Source organism: Cydia amplana, chromosome 14 (genome assembly GCF_948474715.1).
Source record: "Cydia amplana chromosome 14, ilCydAmpl1.1, whole genome shotgun sequence".
Taxonomy (NCBI): Eukaryota; Metazoa; Arthropoda; class Insecta; order Lepidoptera; family Tortricidae; genus Cydia; species Cydia amplana.
The window spans coordinates 15,954,572-15,975,565 of NC_086082.1; the positions used below are offsets into that span (position 1 = coordinate 15,954,572).

The 20,994-nt window shown below is 36.6% G+C and overlaps 1 protein-coding gene across 1 annotated transcript; it reads left to right on the forward strand.

Moving 5' to 3' along the window:
- Window positions 1–18,272: 18,272 nt before the first annotated feature.
- On the forward strand, window positions 18,273–20,112 carry LOC134653856 (F-box/LRR-repeat protein 15). The gene is made up of 3 exons (XM_063509219.1): window positions 18,273–18,548; window positions 18,632–19,095; window positions 19,944–20,112. The coding sequence occupies exons 1-3, from the start codon at window positions 18,351–18,353 to the stop codon at window positions 20,095–20,097; spliced, it is 816 nt and encodes a 271-aa protein (XP_063365289.1). The 5' UTR covers window positions 18,273–18,350; the 3' UTR covers window positions 20,098–20,112.
- Window positions 20,113–20,994: the final 882 nt, after the last annotated feature.

The window sequence follows — 20,994 nt, forward strand, 5'->3', positions numbered from 1 at the left end:
CGACTGAAAATAAATTAAATTTTGTTCCAGTAACTATTAATCCGTTATTTAAAGCATTTTTGTTATTATTTTTTTATTAAAGAGTACCTATTATGTATTAAAGTGTAGTCTATGCCACCTGCGGCATAAAAACATACCAATGAACATCTTATTCAACAATATTTGTCTCAGTAGTTAAGCTTTTATGCTAGGGTAATACACGACACAAACATACCCACACACATACATACATACCTACATACATAGGCTGCTAAAATCATAATTCTTCCCATTGTCACGTATACAATCAAACCACTTAGGGTATTGCAAATGAAAACATTTAAAATAAGAGTACCTACTTAAATCTTTCAATTAAACTGCTGGCAATACACACTAGGCTATGCCTGCGCAGTTTAGCATGTACACTGTACAGTTCAACTGCACAGGTAAAGCCGGTTTGGAAACTGCAGTCGAATGCCTTTTTACCTGTGCAGTTAGACTGTACATAAAAATTAAATATTAATAATATTTTATCCTTATGTCTTAGATTCATGGCACAAAGTGTGGTGGTGTTTTTCTTTTGTCAATACACTTGAATTCTTACATACAAAACCAGCTTCTACAATATTCAGACAGGGTAAAAAAACAATTTTGAAAGTGAGGTCTACGGGTTCCAAAGTTTTTAATTGTTGTTACAATCATTATGACCTTTTTCTGCAGTGTGAAAAAAATGTCAATTGGTAGTTTAGTAGTGTATCTTTCAATGTTGTTAACTCTAGTTTACCAAAAACAAGTATAACAAACTAGAACTTTCTAGTTAGGTAATTAATCTACAGTTGGATCAACTTTTACAACATCCATTGTTGCCATGACAACTTCATGCAATTATAGTAGTCATAGAACAGTTTTTAACAAACTTTTGTCACTTAGTAGAACATAGTCATAGTAGAAGATCAGTGTCAATAGTTTTAAATGGCACAATAAACTCTTCATGATTTTAGTTTAAGAAAGGTGTACTTACATCTCCAATCCTTGATTCTTCTGGATCCATTTTAGACAAGCCAGTTCTCCCGGTAATTGGTTGAGTTACCGCTCACTGCTAGCGGAGCCTGGGTTGCTGCCACCATAAAGTAAGTATAGTATAGAGTAATCGGCCCATACAAGCCTCGCTTAGTTCCACAAAAATCCAAGAGATGTCACTCAGAGCACCATTGGGCCTAAATATATATTTGTGTTATTTCAAATCTTGCCAATTTTTAAATTAACATGTATAGTTCTAATTTATTTAGCATATTACAACAAAAACCTTTTAAAACATCCATTTACACATAGTAAATCGACGCAGAAAAAAATAAATAAATAATGGCATGAACTATTCTAAGCGCCATCTATCGCATTACTAGACAGTTAGTTTCTTGCCGTTGTAACACACTAAATAGCTCGATTGTTTGAGAAAGACTATCAATAGATGTCACTGTAGTAAATCCTCATACTTTATGATCATATCACAGACAACATATCAACATTATTAAGTAATAAATAATATAATTTTTCTCAAAAATGGACGGCAAAGTCGACGTTGCCGGTTAAAAAATAGGTCGCGAAGTGTGTAGTTTATGGTCATTCTAAAAATTAAAAAGTTAAAAACATTGCTGTCTCGATTTCGGGACTGCAATGTTGCATACAAATTCCATTATTAAACGAGTTCCAAACTTTTTAAAACTTTAAATGGCCATATCAAATGAAGGCATAGGTCCATTAAACAGCCGAACAGATGATCAGCACTTATTATTAATATAATGTTGGTACCGCGACTATTTAGGTGTCTCAAATACGTTGGCGTATTTTCAGCAGAAAAATACACTTCTATTTTTTTTAAAGGCGGCAAGCAAATCTTTTTAATGGTTTTACTTTTCTCTGTGAAATTAGAACGTTGCTTCTGTAAAATATCTCTTGCACCATTTTTGAGAAAAGCACTATATATGACTCGGCTGGAAGGCTACTTGCTGGCTTCGGATTCAATTAAACGGACTCCCAAGGTCGTCCGTTTAAAACGAATCCTCAGCTTGCAAGTAGCTACTTCCGAACCTCGACAATAATGTACTATTGTTCTTAGAAACGTGATAATAATTAAAATATATTAAACCTACATGGTATCATCAGCCACACTGTTAAGTGTTAACTGTACCGATGTACAGTTAGGAGTGTTGCTGTTTGTATATTAATTTACTTAACCTTACGCATTACAAAATTGTCCTCATATAGCTATACATATATTTTAGGACAGTCTTACACTAATCGACCTACTTGGTAACAAAACATTGTAAATTCTTGAGTAGTTTGAATAGCAGGGCAGGTGACAAAAACTTGCTCAAAAGCATAGAAGGTAGCATCCTATAGAAGTGGTGTACGCGTGCCTCCGTGAGGGACAAAACATGTAAATTCGACCAATCATAGCGTCGCATTGCGCCGCTATGATTGGTCGAATTTATTTGTTATGGTGGGCAACAAATGAATTCGACCAATCACGGTGGTCAATTTACGGTGGGGAATAAAACAAGATGTGAGACTGTGACAAGGACAAACAATAATAGCGCTTTCGCTGCTACTCCTACTGAAAGATACATAAGACTATCCCGTTCTGTCAGTTATCCCCTGCTTCTATTCATGCTCAAAAGAGAAGAGACATCCGACATTTAAAAAAATATCCCTATATGTATGAGAGCAATAATACAATGTGTAAATGTAAATACATACATATCTTATATTTTATGATCATATCAAAGCTGGAAGTCCTAGGTTCGGATCCCCCTAAAAGTGTATTAATATGGTGTCCCATGGTGGTGGCCCATTTGTCCCCGCCGCCATACAAGAGGTGTGGACAGATGGGAATAGATATAGACCATTAATATATACACACACAATTAAAAAACAAATAAATGTCCTATGAGGATTTGAACCCAGGACCTCCTACTTCATAGCACATAGCAGAGCAGGGTCACTGTCACTACTGACTAGCTAGGAGGCCGTAGAAATAATATACAATTTATATATATTTAAATTAAGTACAGTCAGCGTCATATAGTAGGTCGCATCCAAAGTATTCAAATAGTTCAGTACGCCATACAAATAATATGGTGTACCGAACTATTTGAATACTTTGGATGCTACCTACTATATGACGCTGACTGTACTTATATAACAATTAACAAATCAGACTGGTAGCCACAGTTTAATGGCTAATCTAGGATTAAAACTTTTTAGTGGCTTGCCATTATGTTCAAAACATTTAGCTTCATACCACATCAAATATTTAAGTTTACCGCCATTGCCCGCCAGCATTGAACAAATTGGTTGTTAGTGGGTAGACAAAATAAAGTCACTATCATGTTAAACATTGAATTTATTAATTGTATTTTATTATTTTTAAGAGAATCTTCATAGCATGTGTCTGTCCGTTGAAACAGGAATCAATCTCAACCATCTTCCACTCAAAATATTTTACTTGTGGTACAGTCGCCATCAGATATATCGGAGCGGCCAAGGCGCTCACAAATATCTGAACACGCCTCTATTGTCAGGGCGTTAGAGTGCGTGTTCAGATATTGTGAACACCTTGGCCGTTCCGATATATCTGATGGCGACTGTACAGAGATGCATTGACTATTTCATCTTCACTCTCTTGTTGCATACATTGTAACTTCTAGTGGCTAGAGGCTGGGTCCTGAAATCAGAAACATATTTTTTATATATAAAATGTAATAATATCACAATAAAGTTTAATACACATTGCCTTCACATTGGAGTCTGTTTGCAAACACTAACCATTGTATAGATTTAGACCAAGAAAAGTATGCAGCGATATTGATCGCCTGCGCAGTACATGTGTTATTTTAAATGTCAAACATCTTTGAAATTATGACGTACCTTTCTTCTTTCTTGCTCTAACTCTAAATACTTTGGAATCTTTTGCTTGCTCGGGTATCAATATTAGCATGGGGGGTTAAAATAAAACTTGACAATAGTTATTAGTGGGCAAGGGGGCAAAGCAGTTGTTTAACCGCTCATGCTAATGTTGATTCCAGGGCAAGCAGAAGATTTGAACTATGAGCGTAGCGAGTGGTTCGAGAAGTGGAATCTTGAGCGTTGTGAGAATTCAAGGCACGAGGGTTAAACAAACATTGCCACCTAATGAAACACAGAATTTATCACCATGCCAATGCAGGGAAAATACCAACTATAAAATACCAAAAAAATCAAATCCACATGAACATTATAAAGAATTTATAATTCAAAATCATCATTTAAAAGTAAATTCTACCAGCTAACATAAGGAAACTCAAAATTTAGATCTGATTACTTTGCCCCACATGTGGGATAAATGCAATTTTCTCATTAGTATTTGAACAATCAAGGGGGCCTTTACCAGTTGGTGTGGTGATAAATTATTTAATTAACCTTTGTATTCAAAACAAACTTACCTGAAGTGTTAATTTTTTATCAATTTTATCATTTATTGGCAAACAGTAGACACTGTCAGATTAATATGTAGGTTTTACCATTAGTAGTGTTCCGTTACTACATCGGTAATTCACGTCATCATCACAGGTCTTTTCGTCTATTGCAGACGATTTATGCATTGCTGTTTAGACAACGGGTTTGGTGATTGTGGAGGCCGATGCGTGAGCGGCACGACCTCCCACATTTTGGGCACATGTCACGCTTAGCACAGTCTTTAAAGCGCCACATCGGTCTTCCAACTTTCCTTTTAGCATACCTACGCAACTGCACCAAGCAAGACACGTCTAGGTATTCTATTCACGTACTTGTACTATAGTTCAAATGAAGCTATAATATGAAATTAATAAGGCAACAAACGCGGTGCCGCTTTGTGGCGACTTGACTATTTGACAGTTTATTTTTAGTGTTGCCGTTGAAAGTTCTTTCTTGTCCCTAAATAGAGCTTTTATGATTTATTATTATACAATATTATTAGTTCAAATAAAATATGATATTCCAAAAGACTACAAATAATATTATATAGTACTTAAATTCCAAAATAATGATAATTATGCCTCAGTGTCCATTTCTGAGGGCCTACCGCGAACCACGTTCGACGTGTTGCCTCTCTGTCGCACTTGTAAATTCGTACGTAAGTGTGACAGGGAGGCAACACGTCGAACGTGGTTCGCGGTAGGCCCTCAGCTTTTTTAAGGAACAGGCGTATAACATTACCCTGAAGTAGGGGACTAATTTTAAAATAGCAATAATCATTACTTGATGCCGTTTTTGACGTTTCTGTGCACGCTGTTGTCTGTCTATACTTATAGGTCACATAATTAGTGATACAAACACCTGCCTGGTCAATATACGCAAAATTAGATATATTTATTCTAATTATAACAGAAAAAGTTTATTAAAACAAACATTAAATGCTTTTGTATAATAATTTCAGGTTTGATAGGTACGGGTTTTGCCATGGGAGAAGTTGAAAAGGAACGTTATGAAAACATATCTTTGTATGTATAGGTACTAAGATGGTACAAATCATGTACAAATCTGTTGCTTAAAAATAAAAGCACGACGCGACGTTGCCAAACTGCTATGAGTTACTGCGAAGCGAGTCCAGTTTAACTCGACAACGTCGCATCGTATTGTTACAATAGGGTATTTTCGTACTAGTCAAATCAGTTACTTTTTTATAGTTATTGCAATGCAACTTGTATCGTAAATTTTTAGAAGGCACGATAAGAGTGAATTGAGCATGAATTGAGGTATTTTATCTCATTAGGATCGAAAGAGCTCGTGAATTTGAGTACAAATAACACAAAAGTGGCAAAAAAGATCACAATATAAAAAATGGCAAAAAATAGTAGTTTTCGATATAAGTGCGAGAAGTATGTCATTTTGCACGAGTACCGAGCTTTCGATTTTTCCGGAAATATACTGAGGGGCTACCGCCAAAACCGAAATTCGCAAATTGCGGGGATCTTTCTCTTTTACTCCAATGCAGGCGTAATTAGAGTGACAGAGAAAAATGCCCGCAATTTGCAAAATTCGATTTTCGCGGTTATAGCCCTGTCACTTACAACGGATGCCTTTGCTTTGATATCTGGTGGCGTTAAATTAACTCCAAAATCGTCTGAATCACTCATTTTTATTTAATAACTTATGCTTTCTTGGCAATTACTTACAAACATAAATCACTTTAAATGTTGAATAAAAAAGGCGGGAAGGGAATAAAAAAAGTTTTACTTTTAATTGCCATTTTTTTCAATGTGGATTCTGTTGTCACTGTTGTCAGCATTATGCCAATTGAAGAGAAATTGTATTATTAAAATTAATAAAATTAATTTTCAGAACATATAATTATACATGGTCAACCAGATCTTGACAGTAGAAAAAGGCGGCAAATTTGAAAAATGTAGGCGCGAAAGGATATCGTCCCATAGAAAATTTGAATTTCGCGCCTTTATTTTACTGACAAGATTTGGTTGACCAGCTATATGTAAAAAAACATGAATCTTTTGTTATTTCATTATATTGATATATATCTAATTAATTACATTTATATTAAGTGTATAAAGTGTATTGTACGAACGTCAGCTTCATTCTGTCGCGCGTTGTTCAAGTAATACTATTGGGTCTCGAATAATACTCCTTTATGCCCAATCGCGCGTTGTTCAGGTGGGTCATTTATAAACGGGTCTCGCATAATACTCATTTATTTAAAATGTATCAATCAGATTACTTTTTAGCACTAGTGTAAAAAAATCAAACTTTACGCACGATTTGCAGCTACAAAAACTAAACTTTTTGAGCAATTGGATTAAAAAAATATAAAGAAACGCTCAAGTACCAGTGGCATGGTGGCATATAGACGGACTTACGCCAGTAGTAATGTCTAATCCTTTTGCCATGCACCAATGGTAGCATGCGCAAAATTATTATGACAGGTATTTATTTTCAGCCGGTTTAAATAGTTTCGGCAAGACTTATGTAGCATTCTTATAATATATAAATATTATCATCACCACAGTATCGTTTTCCGAAATTACTTTATGGTTATACCGTTTGGCTACGCTATTTCTCTGTACCCTGCCTCTCCCTTCCCTCCCTGTACTCCTTAAGTGCCCGAACTCTCTTTACTCATACTGAAAGATACATAAGACTATCCTGTTCGGTCATTTCCTTCCACCCCTCATGCTTGATCCAGTTTTAAACTAGATTCATGATTTATTCAATACGCTATAAAGCGACATCTGTTGATTACTTCTAATCGTTGGCAACGACATATGTCTACTAACTTTCAATGAAGACGTATAGATGTCGTTAGGAATTCTATGATTTGGATGTGACACAGCGCCATCTTGTATCCATGATAGGCAACAGTGCTTTTTCAGTGACGCCATCTGGTAATGGTGCGCTTTTAGGCGGTCACATTTGAATGTATGGGATAGCAGCGTCTGTATATATGTAGTCTGTGCTGCCACATTGATTTTTCTAACTTTGCAGCTCAATTAACGACAAGTCTGACAATAAAAATAGAATTTATAGATAATTGACACATTTAACAGCTAAATTGTATTCAGTGATGACTTGATGACCCTACCTGCAACGGTAGTTAGAAACTGGATTTGGGCTAATATCAACAAGATAAACAACAAACATTAACACATTAACTGCCAGCGACTCACTAGGGGAGTTCACTGTTCGTAGGCGCTTTTTGCTACATACGGTTTTTCCCATGTTATCGGCTACACTCGTAGCGCGTAGCTCGCGCTGGCACTGAATGTTTTAAGTAATGCTAAGTTATGGATGTTTCTTGTGTCCATACTACAAACTTTGCTTAGTTTGAGATGAGGTTGATCTGTATTAATTATTAGCATAGTACTTACCGACTTCCATGCCTGCTGCCACTGATGCCACTGATCTGTACGGATCGTGCTCTCATAGAACTTGAATGCAGCACTGCACTTATCTCTGGCTTCCGAGAGGCTCATGGTCCTCCCTGTACTCCCTGTAGGCGAACAGGGGATGCTGAGTTATATATTTTGCTAGCATTTTCTTCTGCGTCAAAGAATCGACTGAAAAACATATTCATGACAAAATCAGTTATGATCAAACGAATTATAACTTTTTCTGTAAATAAATTATTGGTTTTTAGAGAAACTTACATTATGCGTGGCATTTTCTTTAGATTTCACAGCAAATCAGTATTTTTCTTCAACTTGGTTTGTATTCTGATATTTTCACTGATCACGCGCGTACGCGATGCTTGTCAATGTCAAATTATTGTCAATTGACTCAATTGTCAAACACGATTATCCGTGCATGTTATAATGTAGGTCAATTTGTATAAAGCTGTCACTCATTTAAACACTTTTCAATTTGGAAGTGTAGTAATAAAATTGACTATTCATGTTCAAACTATGTCCGACACACGTCCGACATATGAATAAGGGCAGCCATTGAATAGATTTTTCATAAGCTCTACGCATAGACAGTCGTGGTCACTATCGTATGATAGTCGATAACTTTATTCAATATCGACGTGGTAGGCTTATCGTAGCTCGGGGCCATGCTCAGCGATATGACAAATTTACCAATAACGTTAGAAGACAACGTATCATACCACGTGCAATATGATACGCCCGTGCTAAGCCCGCAGATTAAATTAAATTTGTTTTATTTATTACTTCAATTGGTTTACTGGTACTGTACAGTAATACCTAATAAAGTGTACCAAAGTGACTCCATTCGTTCATTATTCTCGTTTGACGTTGTTTGACGTAAATACGTTACGTTAGTGCCATCGGACTAAATTTTTTAACAGTGTTGGTACCTCTGTTTGCAAATTTGACACTTAATGCTTACGACATTAAGCTCTTTTATGTACGAAACATTTATCTTGACTCAATATTTACGTAAGCGTTTTTATCATCAATGCAAATGGTGCGAAACGTCATTGGGATCCACATTTGTTGACGTTTTTGTTCTGCGGGCTTAGCACGGGCGTATCATATTGCACGTGGTATGATACGTTGTCTTCTAACGTTATTGGTAAATTTGTCATATCGCTGAGCATGGCCCCGAGCTACGATAAGCCTACCACGTCGATATTGAATAAAGTTATCGACTATCATACGATAGTGACCACGACTGTCTATGCGTAGAGCTTATGAAAAATCTATTCAATGGCTGCCCTTATTCATATGTCGGACGTGTGTCGGACATAGTTTGAACATGAATAGTCAATTTTATTACTACACTTCCAAATTGAAAAGTGTTTAAATGAGTGACAGCTTTATACAAATTGACCTACATTATAACATGCACGGATAATCGTGTTTGACAATTGAGTCAATTGACAATAATTTGACATTGACAAGCATCGCGTACGCGCGTGATCAGTGAAAATATCAGAATACAAACCAAGTTGAAGAAAAATACTGATTTACTGTGAAATCTAAAGAAAATGCCACGCATAATGTAAGTTTCTCTAAAAACCAATAATTTATTTACAGAAAAAGTTATAATTCGTTTGATCATAACTGATTTTGTCATGAATATGTTTTTCAGTCGATTCTTTGACGCAGAAGAAAATGCTAGCAAAATATATAACTCAGCATCCCCTGTTCGCCTACAGGGAGTACAGGGAGGACCATGAGCCTCTCGGAAGCCAGAGATAAGTGCAGTGCTGCATACAAGTTCTATGAGAGCACGATCCGTACAGATCAGTGGCATCAGTGGCAGCAGGCATGGAAGTCGGTAAGTACTATGCTAATAATTAATACAGATCAACCTCATCTCAAACTAAGCAAAGTTTGTAGTATGGACACAAGAAACATCCATAACTTAGCATTACTTAAAACATTCAGTGCCAGCGCGAGCTACGCGCTACGAGTGTAGCCGATAACACGGGAAAAACCGTATGTAGCAAAAAGCGCCTACGAACAGTGAACTCCCCTAGTGAGTCGCTGGCAGTTAATGTGTTAATGTTTGTTGTTTATCTTGTTGATATTAGCCCAAATCCAGTTTCTAACTACCGTTGCAGGTAGGGTCATCAAATCATCACTGAATACAATTTAGCTGTTAAATGTGTCAATTATCTATAAATTCTATTTTTATTGTCAGACTTGTCGTTAATTGAGCTGCAAAGTTAGAAAAATCAATGTGGCAGCAACCCAGGCTCCGCTAGCAGTGAGCGGTAACTCAACCAATTACCGGGAGAACTGGCTTGTCTAAAATGGATCCAGAAGAATCAAGGATTGGAGATGTAAGTACACCTTTCTTAAACTAAAATCATGAAGAGTTTATTGTGCCATTTAAAACTATTGACACTGATCTTCTACTATGACTATGTTCTACTAAGTGACAAAAGTTTGTTAAAAACTGTTCTATGACTACTATAATTGCATGAAGTTGTCATGGCAACAATGGATGTTGTAAAAGTTGATCCAACTGTAGATTAATTACCTAACTAGAAAGTTCTAGTTTGTTATACTTGTTTTTGGTAAACTAGAGTTAACAACATTGAAAGATACACTACTAAACTACCAATTGACATTTTTTTCACACTGCAGAAAAAGGTCATAATGATTGTAACAACAATTAAAAACTTTGGAACCCGTAGACCTCACTTTCAAAATTGTTTTTTTACCCTGTCTGAATATTGTAGAAGCTGGTTTTGTATGTAAGAATTCAAGTGTATTGACAAAAGAAAAACACCACCACACTTTGTGCCATGAATCTAAGACATAAGGATAAAATATTATTAATATTTAATTTTTATGTACAGTCTAACTGCACAGGTAAAAAGGCATTCGACTGCAGTTTCCAAACCGGCTTTACCTGTGCAGTTGAACTGTACAGTGTACATGCTAAACTGCGCAGGCATAGCCTAGTGTGTATTGCCAGCAGTTTAATTGAAAGATTTAAGTAGGTACTCTTATTTTAAATGTTTTCATTTGCAATACCCTAAGTGGTTTGATTGTATACGTGACAATGGGAAGAATTATGATTTTAGCAGCCTATGTATGTAGGTATGTATGTATGTGTGTGGGTATGTTTGTGTCGTGTATTACCCTAGCATAAAAGCTTAACTACTGAGACAAATATTGTTGAATAAGATGTTCATTGGTATGTTTTTATGCCGCAGGTGGCATAGACTACACTTTAATACATAATAGGTACTCTTTAATAAAATAATAATAACAAAAATGCTTTAAATAACGGATTAATAGTTACTGGAACAAAATTTAATTTATTTTCAGTCGAAACGAAATCGGACCAATGAAACTATAAAATCCCCCTGACTTAAAAACGACAGCTTTCTAAAAATGACATTAATTTCTTATAATTTGCAAATGAACCTCTGTACTAGCCTGCGCCACTATAGAATCATGACCTCATCTAATCTATTTGTTTCTGTTTCAGTCATAACATATTGGAGGACACTCAAGTTATCGAGGACACGATAGAAATTAACTAAAATCTGCAGCCTCAATTATTTAATGACTTATTTAGAAAAGGGATAGTCATAATATTTAGCTATAAAACGAGAGAGTGCGCCAAAAAAAAGTTCTGACTTTCTGCCTGGAACACACTTCTCAGCAGGCACGTCCATGCATTTCGAAGTCAATAGTAAAAGTGTTTATTTGTTAAGCATATGTAGGTGAAACTATTACAGTGGTATTTAAAAGGTTTTTTCTAACAAACCTTTAAGTTGCAATGTATGTATCAAGTACATATTACAAGATAAATTAGACCCCACGTCTCTTTATTCGATTGAGCTAAAACTTAATATACATTATTTAAGTTGGGTGATAACTGATAACGCAATATTATGGTACCACCGAATATCTGATGATGGACGCAGGATGTGGGCAAAGAAACTCTTTGATATATATAAAGCAACCTAATTTGTGTTTGGGTTTCTTAGAAATTGTTTTTATGAGTAGGTATTAATTGCCTGTTAAGGCCCCAGTACACAATGCGCCATTCTGGGGGACGCATTTATGCGTTAGAGGGAGCAAGTGATATTGCTATCTCATTCTACCGCATGGCTGCGTCCCTTGGTTTGGCCGGCGATGGCCCATTGTGTACAGGGGCCTTTATAGTCGGCAATAAAAACTTTTATCAAAAATATCATTTTTATTTGACAAGATATGTACTTACCACCTTATTCATAAAACTTTACGGACCTGATTTAGTTAAATAATTTTTTATCCCTTTCTTTCAAATACATAAGGGAGCCGGTCTACCTAGCTTTATTTGACGTTCATAAGCGCATTGTAATTATGCCTACTTGAATAAACTATCTTTTATCTTATCTTTATCTAAGTCAAAATGACAGATAAAGACAAACGATTCATAGCTAATTCAGGGCAGTAACACTTTTATGAATAATGCCACTAGGCTAAGCGTATTATGAGACGCAGGCGACGCAGTTCATGCAGCGCAGCACAGAGCAGATTTTGTAAAGTATGGAACGTCCTTACTCTGGAGTGTGCGTACCTAAAGGACGTTCTATACTTTACAAAAATCGCTCTGTGCTGCGCTGCGTGACCTACGTCGCCTGCGTCTCAGCATACGCTTAAGTTTCCGTCACACAGGCGCGTTTCCCGGGCGGGGCGTGAGCGTTTTATATGTAAAAGCGGCGCGCCCCGCTAACGCCCCGCCCGGAAAACGCGCCTGTGTGACGAAGCCTTTAGCCTTACGGCTTGGCCATGACATTGCTCGACTGGCTTCGGCTAAGGCGACAACCATAGGTTGTAGCGAGACACAGCGATCGGACCTTTCGTTCCCATCTAGCCTTCCCTGCCTTAGCCGGAGCCAGTCGCGCAATGTGGCCAACGCGTTAGTATTTTTATAGTTTACCCCGCGACATCATTAGTAGTTTGTTTCAGTTCTTATAAATTGAAATATATGTCATACACTAAAGATAAAGTGATCAAGTCCACCGGTGGCCAAGGCTGGAAACGAGGCAGGGTACGCGGCTAACGTCCCAAATTCTCTTATGTAAGTACATATATATGTTTTGACGACCGGTCTGGTCTAATGGGTAGTCACCCTGCCTGTGAAGCCGCGGTCCTGGTTCGAATCCCGGTAAGGGCATTAATTTGTGTGATGAGCACAGATATTTGTTCCCGAGTCATGGATGTTTTCTATGTATTTAAGTATTTGTATATTATATAATAATAATAATAATAATAATAATAAATTCTTTATTTCATAATAGTATACATTTTTGTGATACAGGGGATGGAGCCGCCCGGTAAGCTTATGCTTGTGTTGGGAGGCACCGCTCTTCCCTAGGTTTATAAGTAGTACAATATTTATTTTATTTTATTAACATTAGGTAACTAAGATATGTAGGTAATTATACAGAATTACTAGTTAATATGTTTTAACTTAATTCTAAAACATGCATTACAACACAGCTACAAGTACACTGTTTCTGTTAATTCTTACTCGTTTCGTTTGATTTAAGGTGTGAATATCGACTGAGACAGGTGTTTGTGAGTGTGTGCGTGTGCGTGTGCGTGTGCGTGCGTGTGTGTGTGTGTGTGTGTGTGTGTGTGTGTGTGTGTGTGTGTGTGTGTGTGTGTGCGCGTGTGAGTGATTGAGTGTATTCTAGTACTCTGTTCTTAGCAGCTTCTCTGTTTCGTCGAAGGTTTTAGTTTTAAGCCATTTAGTGAGATGTAATTTACATTCGTGGTATGTTTTTGAATGAATATCTAATTCTCTGTTAATTTTATTATAAAGGTAGGCCGACTTTGAATTAAACTGCGATCTTGCAAAGTAAGTTCTCGTACGTAAAAATTTAGCTACATTGACCATATTTCTTTTGTTTTTATAATTAGGGTTATATATATTAGTCTAAGAGCTAGCCACGGAAATAGGTACTTATGCAATTTATAGAGCAACGAAATCCCTCTAGTTAGTGGGCCATACTATCATTATTAATTAATCCAGCATGGCAGCAGTTCAGCGGTGGGTGTGTGAGTGGATGGGCAACAAAGGGGTTGTAAAATGATATCATAGCTAATTATATATTTAATTCAAATATAACAATGCCAGGCGTTTTATTTGGGGGAATAGTAGTGTCAGGTGATGAAAGTACACAAACCACTTGAGCGCCTGCAGGAAGACCATGAGCAAATTCCACCTGACTCACAATTGCTTCACGCATAGTTGTATATGTCTTCTACTTTTTCTTAACACATACCTAGGCGTAATCGAACAGAGTAGTACTATTATTTATTCTGTGACAGAGTACAAAAAGTACGATTGCGAAAAGTACGAGTGGATTATATACGTAAAGCAAAAACGCCTGGCATTGTTATATTTGAATTAAATACATAATTAGCTATAATATCACACCAAACACAGAGCTCTATAAATTGCACACCTTCAATTGATTTTACAACTCCGTTGTTGCCCAACCACTCTCACACCCACCGCTGAACTGCTGCCAGGCGACCGGATTAATTAATAATGATAGTATGGCACACTAACTAGAGGGATTACGTTGCTCTATAAATTGCATAAGTACCTATTTCCGTGGCTAACTCTCCGGTTATATCGTTGTCTGAGTACTCTGAGTGTGTCTGAGACCAAAACACTTTTTCCCTTTTCAGGTCATTACTATGTATACCTATACATTACGGCCCTCGCTCCGAGCCGTTCCTGGTGCAAAAGCTGCCCATAGTAATCCAGCGTTGAAAAGTTGCTAGCATCATGGGCACTTTCGCACCGGGGACGACAATTAATGATTTGTTTGTATACCAAAATTTAATGTGAAAATAAACTTGGTTTATCTTTTTGGCAATAGTTGTGTTATTTACCCATTTATAATATTCTCTCCAGCAGCACAGAGCCGATATTGTTAAGAGCCCATCAACGTGCACACTAGCGCCACTGCTAAATAATCGTGATTATTTCAAATTAACGTCAGGTATTTAAAAAAGGGGGCCGCTACGTACTGTATTTTGTATTTGGGGCATTATCTATGAAAAGGGACCTTATTGTCGATGGCGCTTACATCGCGCGGCATTATATTTATATCGGAGCATCTTTAATAATGACGTAAGCGCCATCGACAATAAGGTCCCTTTTCATAGATTCCGTCACATTTAAGTACCTCTTGAATACATCAAACTAGTTTTTATGTTGCTGGATTCTTCAATCTATGCGTCCAAAGTTAAAACGGCCGTTTTTGTTTTAAGTTCATAGATCGACGAATCCAGCAACATAAAACTAGTTTGATGTATTCAAAAGTTACTTTAATACTATGTAGATACAATACGTAGCGGCCCCCTTTAAAAAAATCTTTCGTTAAATTTAAATTATCACGATTATTTAGCAGTGGCGCTAGTGTGCACGTTGACGGGCTCTTAACTTACCTAGTAAACATAGAAGACTGACAACAGTGCCAACGCCGCGAGAATATTGACATTGTTGTTAATGGATTTAACATAGTTTTTTAAAATTTAACATTAATTATTAGAGTATTAAACTCTGTCTGACCGTAGTTATAGTTACTAAAGTAGGTAGACTTATAGCATAATAGAGCATTTAGGAATATTCTTATTTAACCTTTTGACCGCCACAGACTAACTAGATGCGTCTTTAAATAAGAACGTGCTTAAAATGCTTTAATTATACTATAGTGTATATATATGAAAGTCGGATTAAATACGTTTAGAAGCTATAAGTAGTAACAGTGACAGATTTTGTACGCTAAAATGAAAAATAAGAATAAGCGACACCTACATGCGGGGAATGCTGTTTTGTATGAAGATTGACCATAGAAAAATAGGTAAATAGATTAGGTAGGTATTTGTGTGATAGTAAAACATAGTTGGTTATAGGCGAAATAAGTATTTATTAAGCTGGCTCGCACGCGCACATTCTCAAGAGCCCATCAACGTGCACACTAGCGCCACTGCTAAATTAATCATGATTATTTCAATTTAACGAAAGATATTTAAAAAAGGGGGGCCGCTACGTACTGTATCTTGTATTAAAGTACCTTGTGAATATATCAAACTAGTTTCTATGTTGCTGAATTCGTCAATCTATAAACTCAAAACAAAAACGGCCGTTTTAACTTGGACGCATAGATTGACGAATCCAGCAACATAGAAACTAGTTTGATGTACGAGTATTCAAAAGGTACTTTAATACAAGATACAATGCGTAGCGGCCCCCTTTTTTAAATATATTTCGTTAAATTGAAATAATCACGATTACTTAGCAGTGGCGCTAGTGTGCAGGTTGATGGGCTCTTAACAACAGCCGGTTTTGTGCATGATGCTTAGGAAGTCCTCGGGGAGCGCCTTCCTTAATTTCCCCCTGTATCCACGAGAAGTTTTCTGGAAGAAAAATAAGGAAATAAGTAACAGCAGGTTCATGTGGCAGCTATGAATGAAATATTTTCACATGAGTGCAGGCTATTTGCACCCAAAATATAGCTACTAGTAACTAATCGACGGGAACGACCATTTCGGGGAATAATATCCATTGGTTTTTATATATATTATCCGCTAGTTTTTATATATATGTATGTATGTAATGGATACATTGGAGTCTCGTGAAGAGCAATATGAACGCTTACTGATGCACACCAAAAATATGAAAGTTAAGTTTTGTCCTAGACTCGAGGTTGCTGCTTGCTGCGCATTCCGCTAGTCATCAAGCAATAGGCCTGTATTATTTTTTTTGAATAAAAATATGACTAAGTATGTTTGTCAACAATGCAGCACATTAGAACTAGAACTGGATACCTTAGTTAAACCTTAAATGCATTCCCAGATTATGATATGATATGATATGATTTATTTATCTCACAATATACAATTTCACTTAAAATTACACATGGTAGATTTTCAGGAATTTATATTGTGATTGTCAGTTTTTTTCACATAATGAATAATTGAATATGAAGAATAACAGTATGTATCCTAGACCCAGTAACTACTTAACATAACTATCAAACAATAGTTACCTATCTCATTGCACAATACAGCCACACTCATACTTATTCAAAAAAGTTACTAAGACACGCCTAGTGGAACGTCACAGTTTTTTATGTCTAGTAAGTACTTAATTCAGTGCTCAAGAGAACTTACCTTCTGTGTGCAAGTTGCTCGAGAAAGGTATTGACTTACAGTAGTCTGGCCAATGGACAAGCCATCATCTTGACTAGTCCCGCGTTGGTAGTTGCCATCAGCTACCAGTATTACAGCTAATACTGTTAAAACCTAAAACAAATAAGAACATAGATGTAATATTTGTACCTAGGTAAGTAGACTTTCCCCTTTAGGTTAGGATATGAATGTTGAGGTAAAAAGTGGCTTAAATAAGTAACCTCTGTTAGTAAGTATAAGATTGTGCAACAGAATATCTTAACATACTAATTTTTACAATTATAATATGAGATAGTATTTAAGAGTTTAGTAGCATTGTCATTGAGACGCCTGTCTTACATGGAATACATATTAACTTTAAAGAAACACTACAATTTTATTAAGCTTTACCTTTAAGGTGTTTTGGTAATCCATCACCGTTTTGAGACTCTGCGTTAAGTTCGGCACATAAATGCACTGCACACTCCTTACACTCTGTAAATATGCCGAAACTCTTCGTCTGGCATATCAAACGGGTTGCAAGCGTTTCTTAAAGCTATGCACGAGATTTTTCGACGCTTTGTTTCTTCAACAGCAGCCGCGAGTAGGAATAATAAAATTTGACTTCCCTGCAAATAAAATATTGACTATATTATATAAAGCGGAACATTGTAACTAATAACTCTCAATATAATCATAGAAAAACGGATATTTACCTGTAATTTGTATTTGTAATAGGTTTATTCACTAGTTTTGCTTTCACGACAAGGCTTATCGTCACCTAAGAAGCACTTAGATAAAATTAACTAAGTTGAACTGTCAAAATGGGATAATATGTCAAATTATCCAACCCCCATGTTATGCAAATTGTCTTCTGTCATCTACCGCTGTCAAATGTGGATAACTCCATATATCGTCTGCTACCATAGTATGCATGATATAATCGTCGGTAACTAACGTTTTATTCACATATTTTATACCATATTGCGTGATAACTGCTACCGTGCTAAGCCCACTGCTTTGTGTGTCTATTTCTTTTATATTAAGTCAGTGTTTTTCATGATATTTTTAGTACTTCGCTTGCTTATGTACAATATCAAATAAGTCTTAGCAAAATCCAAACGCCAAACGTCACTGTCAGTGTCACAAAACGTAAATAAAAGGTGTAAACGTATAACGCAGGATTCTAGAAAAAATATTCTAATATCTAATATGAATAACTCTATCTGACTAAACATGAAGAGAAACACGCACTTATTCGATCTTTATTGGGAAGATATTATAGTGACTTATGTTCTACCTTACTTGACCATACGGGAGTGTTTCAATTTTCGCTGCGTGTCCAAAACCTGTCTTCAGATAGTAAACTTGTATTTTACGAAGATGAAAGCATTGAAACTAATAAATCAAGGTTTCTCGCCACACACACTAAGTGTAAGTTAATTATTTAAATTAAAAACAACCTTGAAATAAAGTAAAAAAATACTGAGTTATTTGTATTGTGTTTATTTTCGCAGGTATTCGCGATAAACTGTTCCAAGCTTACAGTATTAAACCTGACTCGATGCTCAACCGTCACAGACGCAGATCTGATCCCAGTTTTGCGGCAAAACGTAAATTTGGTCAATTTAAACCTAAGTTGGTGCAATAATTTGTCAGCAAAGTGTTTACAACCAGTTATTCTGTACTGCAACAATTTGCGTACGTTGAAACTGGCTCGTTGCTTGTGGCTAACTACAGGCGCGATGGAGGCTCTAGCTTTACACCAGAGTATGCTAGAAGATGTAGATTTGTCCCACTGTGTGACAATCTCTGAGAGCTGCATACTTATATTTATAAAGAAGTTTAGACTCCTTAGAACATTTAATTTAGAAGGCTGCCAGATTACGGATAAGTGCTTGTATGCCATGTCGAAGAATAGTATTGTATTGAGAATGCTTAACCTGGTAGGGTGCTCTGATATCACAGACAAAGGAATCAGGTGAGATATTTTTTTTTCTTATTACTAGCTTCATGAAGTTAAGTCTGCAACGATTTCGATAGCACATGCAGTGCAAGTGTTATTTTAAACGTCAAATATCTATGAAATTCTCTTAAGAGGACTGTATATTCGCTATTAAAATGAGGGTGTAATGTTGCAAGCAACCCGACAGTAGGCACTTGTTATTTAAGTATTTTCTCTTGCTTAAGCATTTGTTATGTACAATTAGTAGGTACTATAAGTTTACACTTTTATTATTTTTCAATTGTACCTCGATACAATTTGTAAATTAGGAAACTATAGGTCTATAAAGGAATCAATTTGTAGCTATTAGCTAAGTTGCTCATATGTTTATTAAGACTGTTTGTTTCTCAATAAATAATAATAAAAAAAGAAATTATGACTTGCACTGCACGCAGTCATGCTATCAAAATTGTTACATACTTATCATGGTATAACTCTAACATTATACAGTTTTCCTTGTCAAATTCATATTTGACATTCATAAGTTGCTTATGGTATCTCTTATGTATTCTAGGATACCATAATTTTTTTTTTTTATTTATTTGACATTTAGATTTTATTCTAGAAACATTCTAGACTAGTATTTTTTATACAATTTTTTTTTCATGTTTGTTGATCCTTTTGTGAAATTCTTAATTTAATTTAATTTGTATTTAATTTGACTTGTATAATAATCCAATATTCTTATGGAATAATAACATCAATAAATTGCTCTGATAATTAGCTTAAGATAATTTATAAGTATGTTACGATTCATAAGAGCTTGTTGCTAGGCCTACATGAATAAAGTATATTTTGACTATTACTATTTTTTACCATTTCAGAGCACTAGCCCTCCACTGCCCTATGTTAGAAGGCCTTCTAGTCCGCGGCTGCACGAAGGTGACAGAGACCAGTCTGCAGCTGATGCGGCCACGGGTGAAGATGGATCGGAGGGCTGTGGACCCGGTGCCCATGCCTATTTACATACAGATATAAACAGTTTTGTGGGTATGTCACGTCCAAATTATAACAGAGTGTTTACATGCCATTATGGGGTCAACGCCAAGACCAATAGTCGAATGTGTGGCGAAGAGAAACAGACAGTAAGACACCTAAAGCCCCGTCTCCATATCGCGCGGCAAACCATCGAACATTGGCTCGCGCAGCAGCCCGGTATCCATTGCGCGTGGCTGCCGCGCGAGCCAATGTTCGATGGTTTGCCGCGCGATATCGAGACGGGGCTTAATGTGTGTACGTCATGCCCTAGCTATACAGAAAATGAAGAACGAAAGTGATGTAGTTAAGTGTGTGTGTAGTTGGTGTAGGTCAGCAGTCGGCACCCTTTCAGCAGCCATGGGCCACATAGTAGTTAACGAAGTTGACGCGGGCCACACTTTGCTAATATTTATGACTTTATCAGACATAATATAAATAGTCGTTTGTCAGTATTACATACAAAATATCGTCAGGTAACAAGCAAAACTCACTAAGTACCACCACAAGTTCAAAGCCATAGTGAAACATTAGTACGACGAAAAGAAAGTTGATTTTTGTTTAAATAGTTTATAGTAATTAGTGACTTTTGCTTGTCACCTGACGATATAGTCGAGATATCGTATGTAAGGCGCGCAATGTCGCAAGACATGTCGAGCGAAGTCCGGGAACGTCGCGCAACATCATCCGACGTCGCTGACGACACGTGTCGTGAAACATCTGTCACCTAATCTATCCCTGGCTTTATGTGTAAGTGTAAGGCCTGAGTGGACGCTCATGTTGGGCGTGCAGGGGCGGGGCGTGCGGCGTGCATGTCAAACAAATGCAAACGTATAGGAGCGGCCTTAGTGCACGCTGCTCAAATTACTTGTGAGCCCGACGCCACGCTGCACGCCCCGC